Genomic DNA, 21,028 nt, shown 5'->3' with positions numbered 1-21,028 from the left:
AACTCATTCCCATTCTCTAGGAAACTGGTTTTGTTGTAGATATTCAAGTTGTTGAACATTTTTATGCAGTAATTTGGGGAGACTCAAAAATAATACACCATTACCATCACCTTCCTAGAATCTCATATGACAGTGACTTTTTGAAAAGAACAGGCCAGATGTCTTGTGAAATGTACTACATTCTGGATTTGTCTGTTTCTTTTTGGTGGCTGATTTCATCCTCTGACCCCTACCCCAAACTCCTCTTTCTAATATTCCACTCCAAGTCTAAAGATTTGAATGTAATTTGAGGGTGGGAGGGAGAGAATGGACAAGAATACTCAGGTATGAAGTATTCTGGGCACTGTGTTCAGCACATCAGGTACATTATTTAGGTTTGTCACTATCAGTGATGCTACGTTTGGGTCACTTAACAAGGTGGTGACCACCAGGTCTCTCCTTTGTAAAAGTACATTTTCCACTTTAACAATCATGAAGGTTTTTGTGGGGTAAAATGTTAGCGGTATGTGAATATCTTCTTCCCCCAAAACTTTTCACCCAATGGTGTTAGCATCCACCGATAATCTGCTAAATCAATTATTTTGTAGAATTTGAAAATCACCATGAAAAACCCTCTGTTATTTATTTCTATACTTTCAAGCTGGCATTCTTCTGTAAAGAGCTTTCAACTGGGGATGAACTAGAGCTTCCTAAAAAGGCAGCACAAAAACTTAATTATTTCCCTTTACTTACCCATTTTCAGAATAGGATGCTGGTATGACATTCAACTCCACTGTTAGCAAATAAATTTTAATGTTCTTGTTTTGAATATCAATAGGGAAACATGGATTTTTCTTTATCTAATGTGCCATTATCAACTACACTCATTCTTTCTTATGTTCAAACTGTCTCATCTTTGGCCACTGCTCTTCCAACCGACTCCTGCATCCTCCTGAATCATCCCCATTAGTCTTTGAGCACTTCCTTGCTGTCTAGCACAAGATATCCCAGGCTCACTTTATATTTTTTCCCACCTCCAGCCCCTGAAATTAGCCATTTCTCCAAGGAGCATTGGTTTTGTTTGTTTGTTTTAAGTAGGCTCTACCTCCAGTGTGGGGCTTGAACTCATGACCCCAAAATCAAGTCACATTACTCTATGGGCTGAGCCAACCAGGTGCCCTGCATCTGGTTCCTTTTAATGATATTTAGAAACCAACCTTTGAATACCAGGGGTGCTCATAGCTACTGGAGTTTCACTGCTTTAAAGGCCCTTTGGGATGACAGAAGTAGTAGTATATACCTAATTATATTCACATTGATACTTCCAATTCAAATAGAATATTACAAAGTTTCTCCTTAATTTCTTAGGCATTATATTTGTATCTTTTTATGTTTATATACAATGAAAATCTTAGCTCCTAATTGATTTACTTATTCAGTTCATCCTAAAGTATACCTAAAATAGTTTAAACACTGCATACTAGTTTAAGTTTTCTTTGCAGTTTTAAAATTCTGTTTTGTTTTGGCTTTAAACTGTATCCCACTAAGGAGTACGATATTCAAAAGCCACTTGAAATCATTCTTTCCTCTGTGTACGGTACCAACTTCACATAAAATTAAGTTCATTTGTTTCATGATTCCAAATTTTACAGTTTGCTTTTCCTCCTGTTTAATTTTATTTTTTTGGATATGTAAAAAATATAAATGGTTTAAAAGTCAAAACTATATAAAAACGTACTCAGAAAGGCCTGGCTTTCCTTTCTTACCTTCTCACCCCAGGCAATCATTTTTATTAGTTTGCTTTATCCTATTTCCTTCTGCAAAGTAAATAAATGTATTAAATAAAATATTTCTGATTTCTTCCTTTATATACCTATTCCGCACCTTGCTTTTCTCACCACACCCTAGAAATCACGCACATCAGTACATAGAGACAATCATTGTGTTTTAAAGCACTGCACAGTACTCCATTGTGTGGGTGTTCCAGTTATATAATCAGGCCTCTACTGATAGACATTTGGGTTGTCTCCAATCTCTACTGCTACAAACAATGTGGCAATGAATAACTTTATGCATGTGTTGTTTATTTGTGAAAGTTTATTCTCAGTGTAGATTCCTAATTTGAAATTACTGGACCAAAAGTTAATCTGCCTGGTTTTCCCGAATCCCTTGTTTATAGAAGTTGTACCATTTTATACTCCTACAGGCATTGCATCAGACTGCCTGTTTCTCCATCGTGTACCCAATAAAGTGTTTCCAAACATTTTGTATCACAGGGTAATTTTACTTTGCATTTTCTTATACAAGAGAGTAAGTATCTTTTCATGTGTTTTACGAGCCATTCTTTTTTGCTGTTGTTGTGAACTGTTTATGATACTTATCCATTTTTTTCTGTTGGGCTTTCCTCACTCCCTGGTTATAAGATCATCCACCCATGTTTCTTTCTAGTATTTGAATGCTTTTATTTTTTACATTCAAATGTGGTCCATTTTGAAATGGCAGATTCCAGCATGGGAAAAGTGTCAGATAAGCCTGAGAAATCTTGTGGTACCAGAAAGTAAGGAAGGAATAAATGATGGGGACATGTCAAAAGGATAGAGAAACCAAATTGAAGGGGCTCCTACTGGCCAAATCTGGGACAATTTGAGCAATAAAATAAATGACAGATCATAATCCATAAAAAAAGAATCCATGACAGCGTGCAGATGTAAATGAATTAACTGGGGAGGAGGGAAAGCTCTTCCTTATAGAATTCTAACTAGAAAATGTAGACGAAATCATAGAATTAGAAAAATCACCATTTGGCAACCAGCACAATAATAACGGTTTCAAGCAAGAATCCTCAACAGATGCTAAAAAGAGTAATGCAAGTAATCAGGAACAGATTTACAGAGTCTCAAGGTATTTCCCCACAAAGACACTTGTCTCAGGTTGGGTTCTCTGGAATCAGATGCTGAGAGAGAGTCTGGGGTACAGGCTATGTTCTAAGGAGAAATCTAACTGCAGTGCAGGCTTATCAAAATCTTGGCCAACTAGCAGAGAGCTCTAAAGCAGCCAGGCCCCTTCTCACTCAGGCACTGAATGCAGGCTGGCACAGGAAGGGTGTGACCTTGGGTGAAGTTAGTCATGCTGAAAGAAAGAGCTAACAGCTAGAAGCTGTTTGCAGACCACACCTTTCACAACTGAGCAGCAAAGTCCTTCCTCGAAGGATCTGTGTGGTACCTCTGAGTCTACCAAAATACTTATTAATTACAAAGAAAAACTGTACCCTTACAGAATGGAGAAACTTGGCAGATACCACCTGAAGTGGTGATTAAAGTTAACAGTCCTAGAAATGGTACATTCAATGATGGAACATCACTTTTGTGGTATTCTTGCTAAAAATGTTACTTTGAGAATCTAATCATGAGGAAACATCAGACGAACCTAATTTGAGGGACATTCTACAAAGAAGCCTGTACTCTTCAAAACTGTTATGGTCATGAAAGAGAAGGCAACACTGAGGAACTCTTCCAGATTAAAGGACACTAAAGAGCATGATAACCAACTGCAGTGTGTGAGCATAGTCTGGACTGTGGAGCAGAAGGGATTAGTGGGGCAACTAATCTTTCTTCCAAAAGCATTGATAAAATACTACTGTAATCTATAAGCCTTATTCAGTATTTTATCAATGCTAATTTCCTGATTTTGATAATTGTACTCTGATTATATAAGAAAATGTTCTGTTATAGACTGAATGTTTGTGCCGCCCCCCCCCCCCATTCCTATGTTAAATCCTAATGCCCGATGTGATGGTATTGAAGATGGGGCCCTTGGGTGGTGATTAGATCATGAAGGTGAAGTCTTCACGAATGGGATTAGTGCCCTTTTAGGAGACCTCAGAGAGCTCCCAAGTCCCTTCTGCCATGTGATGACTCAGTGAGCACATGGCTGTCTAGGAACTAGGAGTAGGCCCGCACCTCACAACAAATATGCTGCTGCCCTCATGTGGGACTTCCCAGATTCCAGGATGAGGAGAAAGAAATTTCTGGTGCTTATAAGCCACCTGGTCTGTGGTATTCTGTTATAGAAGCTTGAACCGACAGATATTCTTGTTCTTGGGAAATATCACTGAGGTATTTATTGGTAAAGGGACATTATATCTGCAATTCATTCTCTGTTTCAGAGAATGAATAACAAAGAACGTGTAGCAAATAATAACATTTAGGGAATCAGGGTGAAGGGTATAAGAAAATTCTTTGTACTATTTTTCACAAGTCTGAAATTATTTTAAAATTAAAAGTTTAAAATATAAGAAAAAATAAGATTTTATCAGTTTGGAATCTTGGAATTTTATCTTGGAATATCGTACGAGGCATGGACCTGATTTTATCTCTCACCAAATATCTATTCAGTTGTCCCATCTGTTCCTCTGTGATTTGAGATGCTACTTTTATCACGTTCTAAATTTCTATAGTTACTATTTCTGGACATTCTGTTCTGTTCCATTGGCCATATGTCTGTCCACATATCATAACATACAATTGTTCTTATAACAGACTTTATTTTTTAGAGCAGTTTTAGGTTTGGAGCAAAACTGAACAGAAAGTAGAGAGTTCTCATAAGCCCCCTACCCTAATAGTTTTAATTATACAGGCTTTGTGGTTTAAAACATGGTAGAGTAGGGTTTGCCCCCTTTTTAACTCTTCTTTTTCAGAGGTTTCCTGATTCTTTTCTGTTTATTTTTCCCCATGACTTTTAGGATCAACTTGTCTAGTGCCAGAAAAAAGAAAACTTACTGGGAATAGAATTCATTTATACATTAACTTGGGGAGAACAGAAATCTTTGTAATGTTGAGTTATTCTATCCATGAACATGAAATATGCAATGTCTTTCCACTTGTTCAAGCCTACGTTTTGTTTTTCAAGAATGTTTTCCTCTTACAGATCTGGCATATTTCTTAAGTTTATTCTTAAGTATTTTATCTTTTTGATGTTAGTGGAAACAGAGACTTTTCTTCCACCATGTTCTCAAACAAATTATTATGTATATACAGAAAGTATTGGTTTTTGTTTGCTAATTTTGTAACCTGGTTTTTGTTTGCTAATTTTACTCAATTCTTTTTGTTTGGGTATTCTGTTGTTATTGATCCTCTTGGCTTTTCAACATACACTAACACATCATCTATACACAGAAATAGCTTTCCCCCTTCCTTTCCTTCTTATGCTTCTAATTATTTTCTCTTGATTGAATATGGTAATTGATTTTGTTAATACAGTACAATGCTACACAGCAATGGCCATGGTAATAAGCATCTTTTGTTTCTGGTTTTAGTGGAAACTGATCGAATATTTTGTGTGTGTGCAATTTTGTTCAAAAACCACTTATTCCAATTTTATTTAGCCTTTTTAAAAATTAGGCATAGACGTTGGGATTTTTCAAGTACCTTTTTGTCATCTATAGAAATAATGATTTTTCTTCCTAAATCATGAATTTAGTAACAAAAGGTAAGTAGAAGAAATTAGCTATTACCCCTCATATCTACTGGTAACACCACTTTTTTCAGAGGCACAGTCCCTTCAGTACTGATCAGCTCCCCATTCCCCCCAACACCACTATTGGGAGCTTTGTTCCCAAAGATCAACAACTGTCTAAGTCTAAAAGGATTTAAGTAGGTGTTTCATGAAAAAAAAAATTATGGCAAAAAAAAGTTTAGAAAAATACTGGGTTAAACAGATTTAGATACTTAATTATAGCAGGGCTTCTTAAAACTTGTAATATGAATAAAATACTTAGGAATAAACTTAACCAAAGAGGTGAAAGACTTGTACTCTGAAAACTATAAAACTGACGAGAGAAATTGAAGACAACACAAAGAGAAATGGAAAGACATTCCATGCTCATGGGTCAAAAGAACAAATATTGTTAAGATGTCTATATTACCCAAAGCAATCTACGTATTTAACACAATCCCTATCAAAATACCAAGGGCATTTTTCACACAACTAGAACAAACAATCCTAAAATTTGTATGGAACCACAAAGATCCCAAATAGCCAAAACAATCTTGAAAAAGAAAAACAAAACTGGACGTATCACAATTCCAGACTTCAAGTTACATTACAAAGCTGTAGTGATCAAAACAGTATAGTACTGGCATAAAAACAGACACACAGATCAATGGAAACGAACAGAGATCCCAAAAATAAATTCATAATTCTATGGCCAATTAATCTTCAACAAAGCAGGAGAGAATATCCAATGAGAAACAGACAGTCTATTCAACAAATGGTGTTGGAAAAACTGGACAGCCACATGCAAAAGAATGAAACTGGACCACTTTCTTTCACCATACACAAAAATAAACTCAAACTGGATTAAAGACCTAAATATTGAGACCTGAAACCATAAAAATCCTATAAGACAGCACAGGCAATAAACCTCTTTGACACTGGTCATAGCAACTTCTTACTAGATCTGTCTCATGAGGCAAGGGAAACAGAAGCAAAAATAAACCACTGGGACTTCATCAAAATAAAAAGCTTCTGTACAGCAAAGGAAACAACCAACAAAACTAAAAGATAACCTATTGAATGGGAGGAGATGTTTGCAAATGACATATCTAATAACAAGTTAGTATCCAAAATATATAAAGAACTTACACAACTCAACACCAAAAAAAAAAAACACCAAAAAATGCAATTAAAAAATGGGAAGTAGACACAAACAGACATTTCTCCAAAGAAGACATACAGATGGCCAATAGACACGTGAACATATGCTCAACATCATTCGTCATCAAGGAAATGCAAATCAAAACCACAATGAGATATCACCTCGCACCTGTCAGAGTGGCTAAAATAAAATAAGAAACAAGTGTTGGTGAGGATGTGGAGAAAAAGGAACCTTTGTGCACTGTTGGTGGGAATGCAAACTGGTGCAGCCACCATGGAAGACACTATGGAGGTTCCTCAAAAAATTAAAAATAGTACTCTATGATCCAGGAATCACACTGCTGGGTATTTACTCAAAGAACATGGAAACACTAATTTGAAGGGATATATGCACTCCTATGTTTATTGCAGCATTATTTACAATAGCCAAAGTATAGAAGCAGCCCAAGTGTCAACAGATGAATGGATAAAGAAGATGTGATAAATATTTACAACAGAATATTATTCAGCCATAAAGAAGAATGAAATCTTGCCATTTGCAACAAGAATGGATCTAGAGAGTATAATGCTAAGTGAAATAAGCCAGTCCAGAGAAAGACAAATACCATATGGCTTCACTCATATGTGGAAACAAAACAAATGAACAAAGTGGGGGGGAGAGACCAACCAAAAAACTGGCTCTTAACTACAGAGAAGAAACTGATGGTTACCCGAGGTGAGGTGAGTGGGGGGGATGGGTGAAATCAGCAAAGGGGATTAAGAGTACAGTTATCTTGATGAGCACAATATATGGAACTGTTGAATCACTATATCGTACACCTGAAACTAATATAACACTATATGTTAGTTACACTGGAATTTAAAAATAAAACTTATAATATGCAAATGAGCACTATAATATTAAAGATAGGGACTACTATTTGAAGTCTAAATGCATTTGACCATGCACATTTATATATTTTTGTATTCCTAGTGCCAAATACAGCACCTAGAATACTATAAGCACAAAGCAAGGTAGGGAGAAAGTGAAAGAGGAAGTACTTATTTTACATGGCGTAGTCAGAAAAGCCTCTTTGACAGCTGAGTATTTTAAAAGAAATCTAGATGGAGAGAACTAACCATGTGGAATCTGGGGGGAAATCATCCCAAACAGAAAAGAGAAGGAAGTACAAAGGTCCTCAAGTGGGACCATGCATGGCCTGATAGATGAAAAGCAAGGAGGCCTGTTTGGCTGAAGCAGAGTTGGCAAAGGAAGAGATGAGTCAAAATTAGTGGCAGATCAGAGCATTTAGGGCCTTAGAGACTAGAGAAAGAACTTTGGATTTCATTATGAGCAAAGAGGAAAGCCACTGGAGGGTGCTGAACAGAGGAGTAATAAACTTGCCTTGGATTTTAAAAGATTCATGCTGGCATTTTTGGGGAACACAATATACTGTTAGAAAGCTACTGCATATGTGTACATGGTATTTGTCATAGCCATGACCCCCCACTTCTCCTTTTTAAATATTTGTAAAAAGTATACGTTATCCACAGAAAAATAAGAACCACACAAGAAGAAGAAAAAAACCAGTATAAATTCACACTAGTGATACATGCAATCAACATACACAATAACATTTTGGTGTTATTATTTCCATCAGGTGCTGATGATATCCTTTTCATGCAATTAGTTTAAAAAGCCTCCTTGAAGACTTCACATTTAATAAGTTCATATTTATTTTTATATGTTGTTCAACTAGTATGTTAATAAAAATTACTCCTATGATTCCAACTGGGTGGGCCAAAGTCCACATTAATAAGTATAATGAAACACTGGAAAGAGTGAGAAAACACATAGAACAGAAATGTTTTAAAAACAATTTTAAACCATCTTTATCATCAAGGAATATGGATCTCTCTGTTAGAGAAATCTATTCTCCATAAAACCATAATCACCATTATTTGTGACCTACTATTTCAGTTAAGTGTAGGTGCCCATCTGCTTAAGAAGATATGCTGCATATTTCAGCAATACCTAAATCTGTGTAGCTTATATGCTTATAAGAATAGTGTCAGGTATTAATCTTCTTAAAGTCCCACATTATGTGAAAGCCTCCCTCCCTTAAACAACATATTCTCCCACACACATACTCTGGACACAACCAGCAGCTCATGCAAAATGGGTACATGCTTTTGCAATATGATCTTCAAATACAGCCAATAAGAAGAGAATATTGAAAAAAAGACTGTGAGAATATGCTTTCACTCACTAAAGATGGAGAGAGGAGGTTAAAAAACAAACTAAGAGGGGCGCCTGGGTGGCTCAGTCGTTAAGCGTCTGCCTTCGGCTCAGGTCATGATCCCGGGGTCCTGGGATTGAGCCCCACATCGGGCTCCCTGCTCTGCAGGAAGCCTGCTTCTCCCTCTCCCACTCTCCCAGTTTGTGTTCCTTCCCTTGCTGTGTCTCTCTCTGTCAAATAAATAAATAAAAATCTTTAAAAAAAACTAAGAATTAAAAATAAAGAAACAAAGAAAACTACCAAAAAAGGACAAAAAAAGGAAGGCAAGAAAAAATATGCTAGTGGCTATTTAAATCTCCCTATCTCCAGTAATATCTGAAAGGCTACTCCGCTAAGAACTTTACATTATTTTGTAAGACAGGTATTATTCCATTTTATAGCATAGGAACATTAATTCAGAGAGGGTAAATGATTTATGAAGATCATTCAACAAGTATTAAAGTATAGCCAGGAGGACAGTGTGACAGCTGTAGAAACAAAGGAAGAGTGGAGAGGAAATTATATCAGAGAAGTAATGAGGGGAGGAGGCCATGGTAAGCACTTTAGGTGTTCCACTGAACAAGACAGGAAACCAGCCAAGGTTTTCAGAAGAGGAGTGACCAATCTGGTATTGATTTTAAAGGTACTATTCTGGCTGCTCTGTGGAGAATGGACAAGGTACAGGGTGAGGATGGGGGTGGAGTGACGAGGGAGAGACAAAATATAAGAGTATAGTACTATAATTATATAGATAATGTGATAACCACCCACAACTTAGTGACTTCAACAACCACCAAGTATTATTTCCTGTAATTGTGTGGGTCAGCAGTTCAGGCTATGATCAGCCGGACTGCTTTTCTACTAGTTATACTCAACTGGCAGCTCAACTGGGGCAGGAGACTCTAAGATGGCCTCATTCATACATCAGGGGCTTTGGCACTTAGCTCACCTTGGTTGGGCCTCTCTCTCCATACAGTCTAGCCTGTTCTCCCTTACATGGCAGCCAGTTTCAAAAGAGTTAAGGCAGAAGATCCATGCTATCTTGAGGCCTAGGCTCTAGATCTCACACATCGCTTCTACCACATTCTATTGATCAAAGCAAGTACAAGGCCAGCCCAGATTCACTGGGTGGGCAAAAAGACTCCCTGTCTTGATGGGAGGAGGTACAAATTATTGTGGTCATGTTATTCAATCTGCTCCACAAGACAGAGATTATAGTGGCTTGAATGAATATAGTTCCATGGTGGTGGTAAGCAGCTGGATTTAATGCCAGGATTTCTTAATTAACTGGATATGGGAAGATTTTTCAGCCAAGAAACTAGAAGGATGAAACTCATTTACTGAACTAGGGTAGGAGGAGTTGGGGGGGAGGGGAGCAGAGAGAGAAATAACTCAGGAGTTTTTGTTTTAGATGTGGTAAGTCTGAGATGCCTATTAGATATCCAAGTAGAGATATCAAGTAGATGGTTAGTCTGGAGTTTAGCATGCTATCTTTGCCACAAACTAGAATAGGCCAAGGGGGAAGGAAAGTTTTATTTGTATCACTAGGGCATAATGGTCTTCTTCCAAATAGTCTGCCATGGTTTCTAAGTTGCCCGGCACCTTTTCCTTCATGTATCTTGTCTTATAAGAAACAGGGAAGACCCAAAGAAGGTTCAGTTAATATGGAAGAAAATACAAAAGCTCTTTTTGTTCATTTGGGTTGGGTTTTTTGGATATATATTTATAGAGCTCTCTCAGACCAGTTTGCTTTCTGGTATCAACAGAAAATAACATAAGAACAAATTAATTCATTAGCAGTCAAAAGAAAAAAATCTGTTCTTTAGAAAAAGAAAAGAAAAAAGGAAAGAAGACTGGGATAATTATAGAATGCAAATAAAAAGGTTCACAGGGCACTACAGCTTTCAAAGGCAAGTTATATAGAATATTACTATACTCCAGCATCTGAAAGCAGATGGGAAATAACAAAATAAGAAGGTTTTTATTTATTTTTTATTTAAAGATTTTATTTATTTGACAGAAAGAGACACAGTGAGAGAGGGACTACAAGCAGGGGGAGTGTGAGTGGGAGAGGGAGAAGCAGGCCTCCCGCCGAGCAGGGAGCCTGATGCGGGGCTCCATCCCAGGACCCTGAGATCATGACCTGAGCTGAAGGCAGACGCTTAACGACTGAGCCACCCAGGCGCCCCAATAAGAAGGTTTTTAAAAATATCCTAATTCACATCTTAACTTTTCCTATAATTATGTCAACCACTGGGGATGAGATATAGGGAACTAGTTTTTTTTCTAAATAATATCAGTATAATTTCAAAGAATCATTGTTTCATTATCCAAAACAAAGACTCCATAACCAATAAGCAAGATCATCCAGGCTTTAACCCTGAAGACTACTGAAATATATGTACGGTAATCATAATTTAATTAATATTGTTATTGTGGATGTTTGTTCTAATATATTCAAACATGATTCAAGTGGGTTTATGACTGTATGATTCTATTCAAGTCAACACATATTAATTGAATGTTTATTAGTAATTAGACTCTCTAGTAGATGCAAAGATGACCAAGACCCATACATACTGAAATCTTGTAAGCAGGATTTTTCAAATACTTAAATGTGATAATAATAGTATATATTTTTAATTTATATTCTAATTCAATGCACAAATGATTTGTGGAGGCTTACAAGAAATAATATTCTTAAATAAAGCTCTAAATATATTTTAAAAACAGAAAAATACAAATTAGATGTGAAGTAGAGAATAAGGGGAGAAATACCAACACATGCTACAACACAGAGAAACCTCAAAAACATGTTAAAGACACCAAACACAAAAGACCACTTACTGTATGACTCCATTTACATGAGATGTCCAAGAAAGGCATACAGATACAGAACACAGATTAGAGGTTGCCTGGGGCTGGGAACAGGAATTAACCATTATTAGGCATGAGGGATCTGACAAAGGTGACTGCAATGTTCTAAAAATGAATGGTCTTATAACAGCACAACTTGGTAAATTTACTGAAAACCACTGCATTTTATATTTCAAATGAGTGAATGTTATGGTATGTAAATTACACGTTATAAAGTTTTTTTTTTAAAAAAGGTAAAATAAAAATGTTTATAGACATACAAAAGCTGAAATAATTCATCACCAACTGACATGCCTTATAATAAATGTTAAAGAAAGCCCTCAGGTAGAGGGAAATGACATGAGAAGGAAATCTGGATCTATAAAAAAAGAAAAGTACCAGAAATGGTAACAACATGGTTAAATATATAAGATTTGTTTTCATATTGTTTAAATCTTTTTAAAAGATAATAAATGGTTTAAACAAAATAATACCAATACAGTGAGTTTTATAATATAAAAAATGCATAATAATAGCATATAAGGCGGGCGCCTGGGTGGCTCAGTTGGTTAAGCGACTGCCTTCGGCTCAGGTCATGATCCTGGAGTCCCGGGATCGAGTCCCGCATCGGGCTCCCTGCTCAGCGGGGAGTCTGCTTCTCCTTCTGACCCTCCCCCCTCTCATGCTCTCTCTCTATCTCATTCTCTCTCTCAAATAAATAAATAAAATCTTAAAAAAAAAAAAAATAATAATAGCATATAAGGCTGGGAGGGAAGAATTGGAAAAGTGCTTTTATAAGGTACTATATGTGAAGTAGTATATTACTAGAAGGTAGATTATAATAAATTAAAGATGTAATCTATAAATCCTAAAACAAATCACTAAAATAACAGAGTTACAACTAATAAGCCAACAAAGGTGAGAAAATAGAATCATAAAAAATAACTCAAAAGTCAAAAATCATTAAATAACTCGAAAGAAGGCAGGAGAAGGAAAAGGGAACATAGAATAGATAGGACAGATTAAAAAAAAAAAAAAAAGCAAATGGTAAGACTTAAACCTAACTATACCAATAATTACATTAAATGTAAATGGTCAAAACACCCCAACTAAAAGAGATCGTACTATAATTGATAATACTGTTGTATATTTGAAGGTTGCTGAGAGTAAATCTTAAAAGTTCTCAACACAAGGGAAAAAAAATATGTAACTATGTGTGGTTAATGGATGTTAACCAGATTTATTGTGGTGATCATTTTATTTAATTATACCAAGTATATTTATATATTAACTTACTGTGTTGTACACTTGAAACTAATATAATGTTATACGTCAACTGTAACTCAATAAACAAACAAAAACAACAAAAAAAAGGGAAAAAAGCCACAGATTTTCAGATTGACTTTAAAAAGCAAGACCTAACTATAGGCTGCTTATGAGAAATGCATTTTTTTTTTTTTTAAGTAGGCTCCAACGCCCAGCTTGGAGCCCAGTGCAGGGCTTGAACTCACAACCCTGAGATCAACACCTGAGCTGAGATCAAGATTTGGATGCTTAATTGACTGAGCCACCCAGGTGCCCCAAGAAATGCATTTTATTTTTTTAAGATTTTATTTGACAGAGAGAGAGCACAGCAGAGGGAGTGGCAGGGAGAGGGAGAGGGAGAAGCAGGCTCCCCGCAGAGCAAGGGAAGCCTGATGTGGGACTCAATCCCGGGACCCCGGGATCATTACCTGAGCCAAAGGCAGTTGCTTAACCAAATGAGCCACCCAGGTGCCCAAGAAGCGCATTTTATTTTTTTTAAAGATTTTATTTATTTATTTGAGAGAGAGAGAATGAGAGAGCGCGAGCACATGAGAGGGGGGAGGGTCAGAGGGAGAAGCAGACTCCCTGCTGAGCAGGGAGCCCAATGCGGGACTCGATCCCGGGACTCCAGGATCATGACCTGAGCCGAAGGCAGTCGCTTAACCAACTGAGCCACCCAGGCGCCCAAGAAGTGCATTTTAAATATAAAGACATAAACAAGTTAAAATAAAAGGACAGAGAAAGACCTTCCATGCTAAAACTAATCAAAAGGAAGATTAGTGGGCTTGTTAATATCTGCCAAACTAGATTTCAAAGCAAATAATATCACCAGGGATAAGAAAGTCATTTCATAATGACAAAGGGTCAATTCATCAAGAGAACACTATAATCCTAAACATTGTATGTACCTAATTACAGAGCTGCAAATGCAGGAAGCAAAAACTGACAGAACTATAAGGAGATAGACACAAATCCATAATTATAGTCATATCTCTCTTAATAATTAATCGATAGAACAAACAGAAAATCAGTAGGGTGCCTGGGTGGCTCAGTTGGCTAAGTGTCTGCCTTTGGCTCAGGTCATGATCCTGGGGTCCTGGGATTGAGCCCTCCATTGGGCTCCCTGCTCAAGGGGAGCCTGCTTCTCCCTCTCTCTCTGTCCCACCCCCCCAAGCTCATGCTCACTCTCTCAAATAAGTAAATAAATAAAATCTTAAAAAAAGAAAAGAAAAGAAAATCAGCAAGAACATAGGAAACTTGAACAACACTGTCAACCAACTTGCCTTAACATCTATGGCACATTATGACATAATAGAAAACTCTACCCAACAACCAACAGCAAAATACACCGCTGAACACAACAGAATACATTTTTCTCAAATGCACAAGAAATGCTTCCACTACAGCCCACATTTCGGGCCATAAAACAAGCCTGAGTACATTTTATTTTATTTTATTTTTTTAAGATTTTATTTATTTATTTGAGAGAGAGAGAATGAGAGACAGAGAGCATGAGAGGGAGGAGGGTCAGAGGGAGAAGCAGACTCCCTGCCGAGCAGGGAGCCCGATGCGGGACTCGATCCCAGGACTCCAGGATCATGAACTGAGCCGAAGGCAGTTGCTTAACCAACTGAGCCACCCAGGCGCCCGCCTGAGTACATTTTAAAGGACTCAAGTCATGCAAGGTATCTGACCACATGGAATTAAATTCAAAATCAGTAACAAAAAGGTATCTGGAAAATCCTCAAATAACTGCAAATTAGCATACTCCTAAAATAACCCATGGGTCAAAGATGAAATCCAAAGTGAATTTAGAAAATAATTTTAATTGAATGAAAATGAAAGTACAACATATCAACATTGATGGGAAGTGAATAAAGCATTATTTAGGAGTAAATTTATAGGACTAAATACGTAAGAAAGGACTCAAATCAGTGACTTCAGTTTCCACATTAAGAAACTAGAAAAAGAGCAAATTAAATCCAAAGTAAAAGAAGGAAAGAAACTATACATATCAGACAAGAAATCAATGAAAAAGAAAATGAAATAATAGAGAAAAATCAATGAAATCAAAAGCTGGTTGTTTTGAAACCAATAAAAAACACTGGAATTAACTCTGGCAAGACACTGTGCTCAATGTTGATATTTAAGCTATTTATCTTGTCTCATTCTAAATTTGAAGAAATTATGAAGGAGGCACAGGAATATTAGCTATACAGTCTGAGGTCACATTTCTACATATGTCTCTCTGAAAAGAGGTAAGAGGCATATCCATCCTTGGGCAAACCACATAGCTCTTCCACACAACAGTTTTCTCAGAAGTAAAATAAATGGATTAGATCATCTCTAAAATCTTTTGGGCTTTAAAATCCTCTACATGTCAAATAAGAGGTACACATCTACTACTGACAATTCTAAATGACCTGAACAAGATGTCCTCATAAAACCCTGGGAGCCTGAATTAGTACTTTCCTCGAAAATAACCATCTTGACCAAAGTGTAAAAGTTGGTCAATCCACCCATAAATTCATATGTTTAAATTTCAACCTCGGGAGAAAATCAAAAGATGATTTCAGTTTAATTTAATGTCAAGTGCCAATATTACTAATTACTTAATCATTACTTCTCCCCTGTGAGATGGCCATCTTAGGGTCATTACTTCTTAATTTTGTCTTCAATATTACTCCTTCTAGTAGTAAAAGTACACATTTTATATGTGTGTGTGTGGTTATAGTTATAAGTTATAACATATAACTTATATAACTTATAAGTTATAGAGGCTGAAAAGGAATGAGGGCCTTTTATAAATTTGGGCCAGCATTTTTGGCTGAGCTATTTAGGAACACTCTGCTGCTACCTTTTAGGAGAAAATTACCTTATATAAATAGATCATAGATAAGACTGAAATCTGCCATGAGTGTTCAGACCTGGATAACCAAGTAGACTAGTCTTGCATAGTAGTTAATTTTAAAAGCGTGGGCTCTAGAGCCAAACCACTTGACTTCTAATGATGATTATGCCATTTACTAGTTGTATTACCTTGGACAAATTATTTAACTTTTTGGACATTTATATGAGCATTAAATAAACACAATAAAGATGTAATTATAATCACTCTCTCCTATCTAGTTTGATAAAAAAAAATACCAGAAGCTAAGAAAATTCTATAAAAATTATTAAAACAGCACTTTTTTTTTATTTCAACTTGTGTATATAGTGTTATATTAATTTCAGGTGTAAAATATAGTGATCCAACAATTCCACATATTACTCAGTGCTCATCAAGACAAGTATACACTTTTTTTAAGAACTGAAAGTATATTTTTAAAATTTTTTTTAAATATGTTCAGTTAGCCAACACATTAGTTTTTGATGTAGTGTTCAGCGATTCATTAGTCACATATAACACCCAGTGCTCATCACAACATGTGCCCTCCTTAATACCCATCATCCTGCAAGTATACTCTTTTTTTTTAATTTATTTTATTTTTTATTTTTATTTTTTTTATTTATTTATTTTATTTTATTTTTTTTTTAAAGATTTTATTTATTTATTTGAGACAGAGCGAATGAGAGAGAGAGAGAGCACATGAGAGGGGGGAGGGTCAGAGGGAGAAGCAGGCTCCCTGCCGAGCAGGGAGCCCGATGCGGGACTCGATCCAGGGACTCCAGGATCATGACCTGAGCCGAAGGCAGTCGCTTAACCAACTGAGCCACCCAGGCGCCCTGCAAGTATACTCTTAATCCCCTTCACCTATTTCACCCATCCTCCTACCCACCTCCCCTCTGGTAACTATCTGTTCTCTGTAATTAAGAGTCAGTTTTTTGGTTTGTCTCCTTTTTTCCCCCCCACTTTGTCCATTTGTTTTACTTCTTAAATTCCACATGAGTGAAATCATATGGTATTTGTCTTTCTCTGACTTATTTCACTTAGTATTATACCCTTATACCCTCTGACTCCATCCATGTTGCTGCAAATGGCAAGATTTCATTCTTTTTATAGCTGAATAATATTCCATTGTGCATACACACACACACACACACACAAATTTTTTTTTTTTAAGATGTTACTTATTTATTTGAGAGAGAGAGGGAGAGAGAATGTGCACATGTGTGCATGCACAAGCTGGGGGTGGGGGTGGCAGGGAGGGTGAATGCATGGGGGAGAAGCAGACTTCCTGCCCAGCAGAGAGGCCAATGAAGGGCTCAGTCCCAGAACCCTAGGATCATGACCTGAGCCAAAGGCAGATGCTTAACCAACTGAGCCACCCAGGCGCCCTATACTACCTCTTCTTTATCCATTCATCAGTCAGTGGACACTTCGGCTGCTTCCATAGTTTGGCTATTATAAATAATGCTAAAACGGCACTTTAAACTCATACTTACTCAATTTACAGCAAAATTATATATTGACATATTCCAGTGGGAGGGTCCATGTTATGAAAACATAAATATATAAAAGTAGTTTAAAAGACAGTTTTACTATGAAAGTGAATGAGGTTTTATGCTGATTCATACAGTCCAGTGATACTGCAGATCTCCCAAATTCTCCCTAGTTAACCTCAGATAACTTAGAAATATTAAGTGCAGGCCCTATAAGACCTTTCACTGCTGAATATTTTATTTTATTTACATTTTTTAATTTTATTATGTTATGTTAATCACCATACATCATTAGTTTTTGATGTAGTGTTCCATGATTCATTGTTTGCGTATAACACCCAGTGCTCCATTCAGTACGTGCCCTCTTTAATACCCATCACCAGGCTAACCCATCCCCCCAACCCCCCTCCCCTCTAGAACCCTCGATTTGTTTCTCAGAGTCCATAGTCCCTCATGGTTCGTCTCCCCCTCCGAGTTCTGCTGAATATTTTAAAATTCTGTCAAGCTTTGGGCCTTAATTGTTGCAGAATGTTTTAACTTAATGAAATCCTGGGGTATGATCTCTAATGGATGGGCCTAAAGCCTAACTGAAGTCATGATCTCCAAAAAGGGGAACCACTTAACCCCACCCACTACCCCCCCAATCATGGAACAAACAATTACAGTTCCAGTGACTCACTAAAAGTTACATGTATAGTATAAAGATGTGGATCACAGTGCAATAGCCACTCAATAATTGCGTGACCTAACCAAAGACCTATTTGCTCAGAGTCTTATTTCCTACATCTGTAGAAGATACCTATGATCGGAGATATTGAGGATTAAAGGAAAGAATGCATAAAATGTCCCTTCCAGGGGCGCCTGGGTGGCTCAGTTGTTAAGTGTCTGCCTTCGGCTCAAGTCATGATCCCAGGGTCCTGGGATCGAGCCCCGCATCGGGCTCCTTGCTCTGCAGAGAGCCCGCTTCTCCCTCTCCTCCCCGCTTGTACTCTCTCACTGTCTCTCCTTCTCCCTCTCTCTAATAAATAAATAAAATGTTTAAAAATAAAATAAAATGTCCCCTCCATCCCCACAAGCACACAGCACTTCCCAATTCATATTCATTTCCCTTTCTTTATGTTTAACTTCACCTTTGATTTTTTTTTTTTTTTTGACAAAAACGATCTATAGGTCAGGCTGTGCGATTTCAACATAAATGCACGTTTTTAGTGTTCCTTCAGAAGCTTTACTTCAAAACCACTGTGTAATTAGGATAGGGTAGGAATAATCTTCTGACAGAATTAAAAAAGACTGGTACAACTTTTGGAATAAATACCCACTTCAGAGTAAATAAGATCAAGTACCATAATAAACTGATGAGAATCCTATGATCACTATCACTTTTTGGAAGTAGCTTCAAGAAATACCTAAATCTAGTCAATTTTCATTGATTCAAACATCATTATTCAATAATATTCAACAGATTATCTCCACTATAATGTGGAAATGTATTCCACAACTAATTTATTCTGGGCCTATTTGCAGGGATAGTTTTCCTTAAAATTAAATATCTATAGGTACAATATAATTTTCTTGAAGGTGGTTATTTTCATTTAAAAACCTACTTCAAACTTTCTGACCCAAAGCATTCTCTTTCATGTGCAGAACTCAGTTTTAACCAAGTATTTGACAGTTGTACAAATCCAAAGCCACCCACAACTGGAGAAGTCTGGATTCTGTCACTTGCAAGTGGAGTGGGTGGTACAACTTCTTTTCATTTCATACTATTAGTATCAATCTACCTCATGTGGCTCTTTTTTAAAAGTGTATATAACAAGGGTCCTTTAGAGAGCTGTGGCCTGGAGACTAAAACTAGATCATTCCGGGATACCAAGGGATTGCTTTTACAAACACCACTTACCATTTGGTCCTAAGTTGTCACGAAGAATTGGTATAAAGAGCAGACACACACAGAAGCGGAAGGCTAGGATAACCCTAAAATAGCTGCACACTCAAAGCCTATGAACAATTAACTTCAGGCAGAGGAACCAATCACTATCACAAACACAGTAGGAGCCCTCAAACAGTGTTTTGAGCACAACCAATTTCCTTCAATCTTAACGGCCACCTATTCAAATCAGTATCATAAATCCTTGAAGTGTACTGCGGTGTTACTCCTTTCTTAGCCCAGGGAACCTGGTGAGGAACTGAATTGGCAGGAACGAAAATAAAACAATACCTTAAAATCTGAGGATGAAAAAAATATACACCTCCATAATAAATAGCGAAGAAAAAAAGAGAATCGAGCTATATCTCATCTCACTCATTCTTTCGGCCTTAACGTAATATTTTGTATAAGTTACTGGATTCAGACGTAAAAGAAATAAACTTGAAAATGGGTCAGTGCCACCAAAAATCAGAAGCGGGCGCTCATCTGTCTTCTATGGCTAACGAAAAGACCACCTGCCTTCCCCCACCCCCCAGCCAGCTCTTCAGGTAACACGCTTTTCTTCTCGCGCTGTTGAGGCAATCTAGGAGGAACAGATTTCTTGATTTTAAAACATTAACAAAAGCAAAGAATGCAACATACACACACACACACACACACACTCACACACACACACACAAAACTTCTACGAAGCTCGGCTCTTCCGTTCGAGGAAAACCCGTCTCGGAGCATTCCACCTCAGGAGAACCAGACGCCCGCGGGGGACCGCAGACCCCAGGACGCTATCACCGCCTCGCTCTGCCAGGACCTCGGTCGGAGCGGTGCGGCTCGGCGCGGGGTGTCGCGCACGCCCGAAGGCCGCGCCGCACCGCACCACCGTGACAAAGCCACGAGCGCGGCGGCCTGCTTCCCCCCGGGCCTGGGCCGGACCCCCGCGGCCCCGCAAGGGCAGGCGCAGGCCCGCGGGGCGCAGAGCCCCGGCCTTCCGCCCGGTCCCGGCCCCCGCCTGGTACTCACACACGCACAGCTCCACCACGTACGCATAGTAGGACCAGACGACCACGAAGGTGATGAAGAGCACCGGCACCCAGCCCACGCTGCGCTGGCAGCAGCGCCAGAACGTCCACGGCGCCATGTTCCGCTGGCGGCTGCTGCACCCAGCGCCCCACTGTAGAGGGGCGCGCCAGGCCCCCGGCGGCGGCGGCGTCGGCGGCGGCGGCGACTCGGACGCTCCGGGCCGCTCCTCGCCCAGGTGCCCCGCCTCCGAGACAGAGCCCGCCGAAAAGAAGATGGGAGTCCCCTTCACGACTCCTCCCCTCGCCGCGCCCGGCCAGGTCCCGCCCCGGCCCTGCATCCCACCGCCCCCCACCCTGCCCCCCTCCCCGCGCCCACGCCCGCCCCGCCTCCGCCCGCCTCCGCCCGCGCCTCCGGGGGCGGGGCCCGAGCGTGGGGGCGGGGGTTCCGTTGGGGACGGCCCTTGGGGCGTGGCGGAATGGCCCAGCGGGAGGAGAAGGTTGGGGGAGGAGAGGAGGAAGCGAGTCTGGAGTGGTCCCTAAGACGAGACATACTTCGTGGATGGCTGACGGGGTGGGGAGGAAGTGGCTTTTGTGGACTGCGTCTCACGTCGGGAGGCTGCTGGAAATGATTCCTTGACTGATTCGTGGGC

At 38.6% G+C, this 21,028-nt stretch overlaps 1 protein-coding gene across 13 annotated transcripts in view; it reads right to left on the bottom strand.

Annotated features, from left to right (window-relative positions):
• ZDHHC20 (zDHHC palmitoyltransferase 20) overlaps positions 1-20,683 on the bottom strand; it is an 82,468-nt gene extending 61,785 nt beyond the window's left edge. For 3 of the 13 annotated variants that reach the window (XR_013447048.1, XR_013447050.1, XM_078070581.1), the window contains exon 1: positions 20,380-20,683. Coding sequence is in view for 9 of the 13 variants with exons in the window: in XM_078070581.1 (XP_077926707.1) it covers positions 20,380-20,497 (118 nt within the window). In the remaining 4 variants the exon portion in view is untranslated. The remainder of the gene's footprint in view (positions 1-20,379) is intronic. The other 10 variants (XM_078070575.1, XM_078070576.1, XM_078070578.1 and 7 more) reach the window with 7 other exon arrangements.
• Positions 20,684-21,028: the final 345 nt, after the last annotated feature.

The sequence above is a fragment of the Halichoerus grypus genome, chromosome 4 (genome assembly GCF_964656455.1).
Source record: "Halichoerus grypus chromosome 4, mHalGry1.hap1.1, whole genome shotgun sequence".
Classification (NCBI taxonomy): Eukaryota; Metazoa; Chordata; class Mammalia; order Carnivora; family Phocidae; genus Halichoerus; species Halichoerus grypus.
Note: the sequence above shows the minus strand (reverse complement) of the source record. Positions and strands in the feature narration are given on the sequence as shown.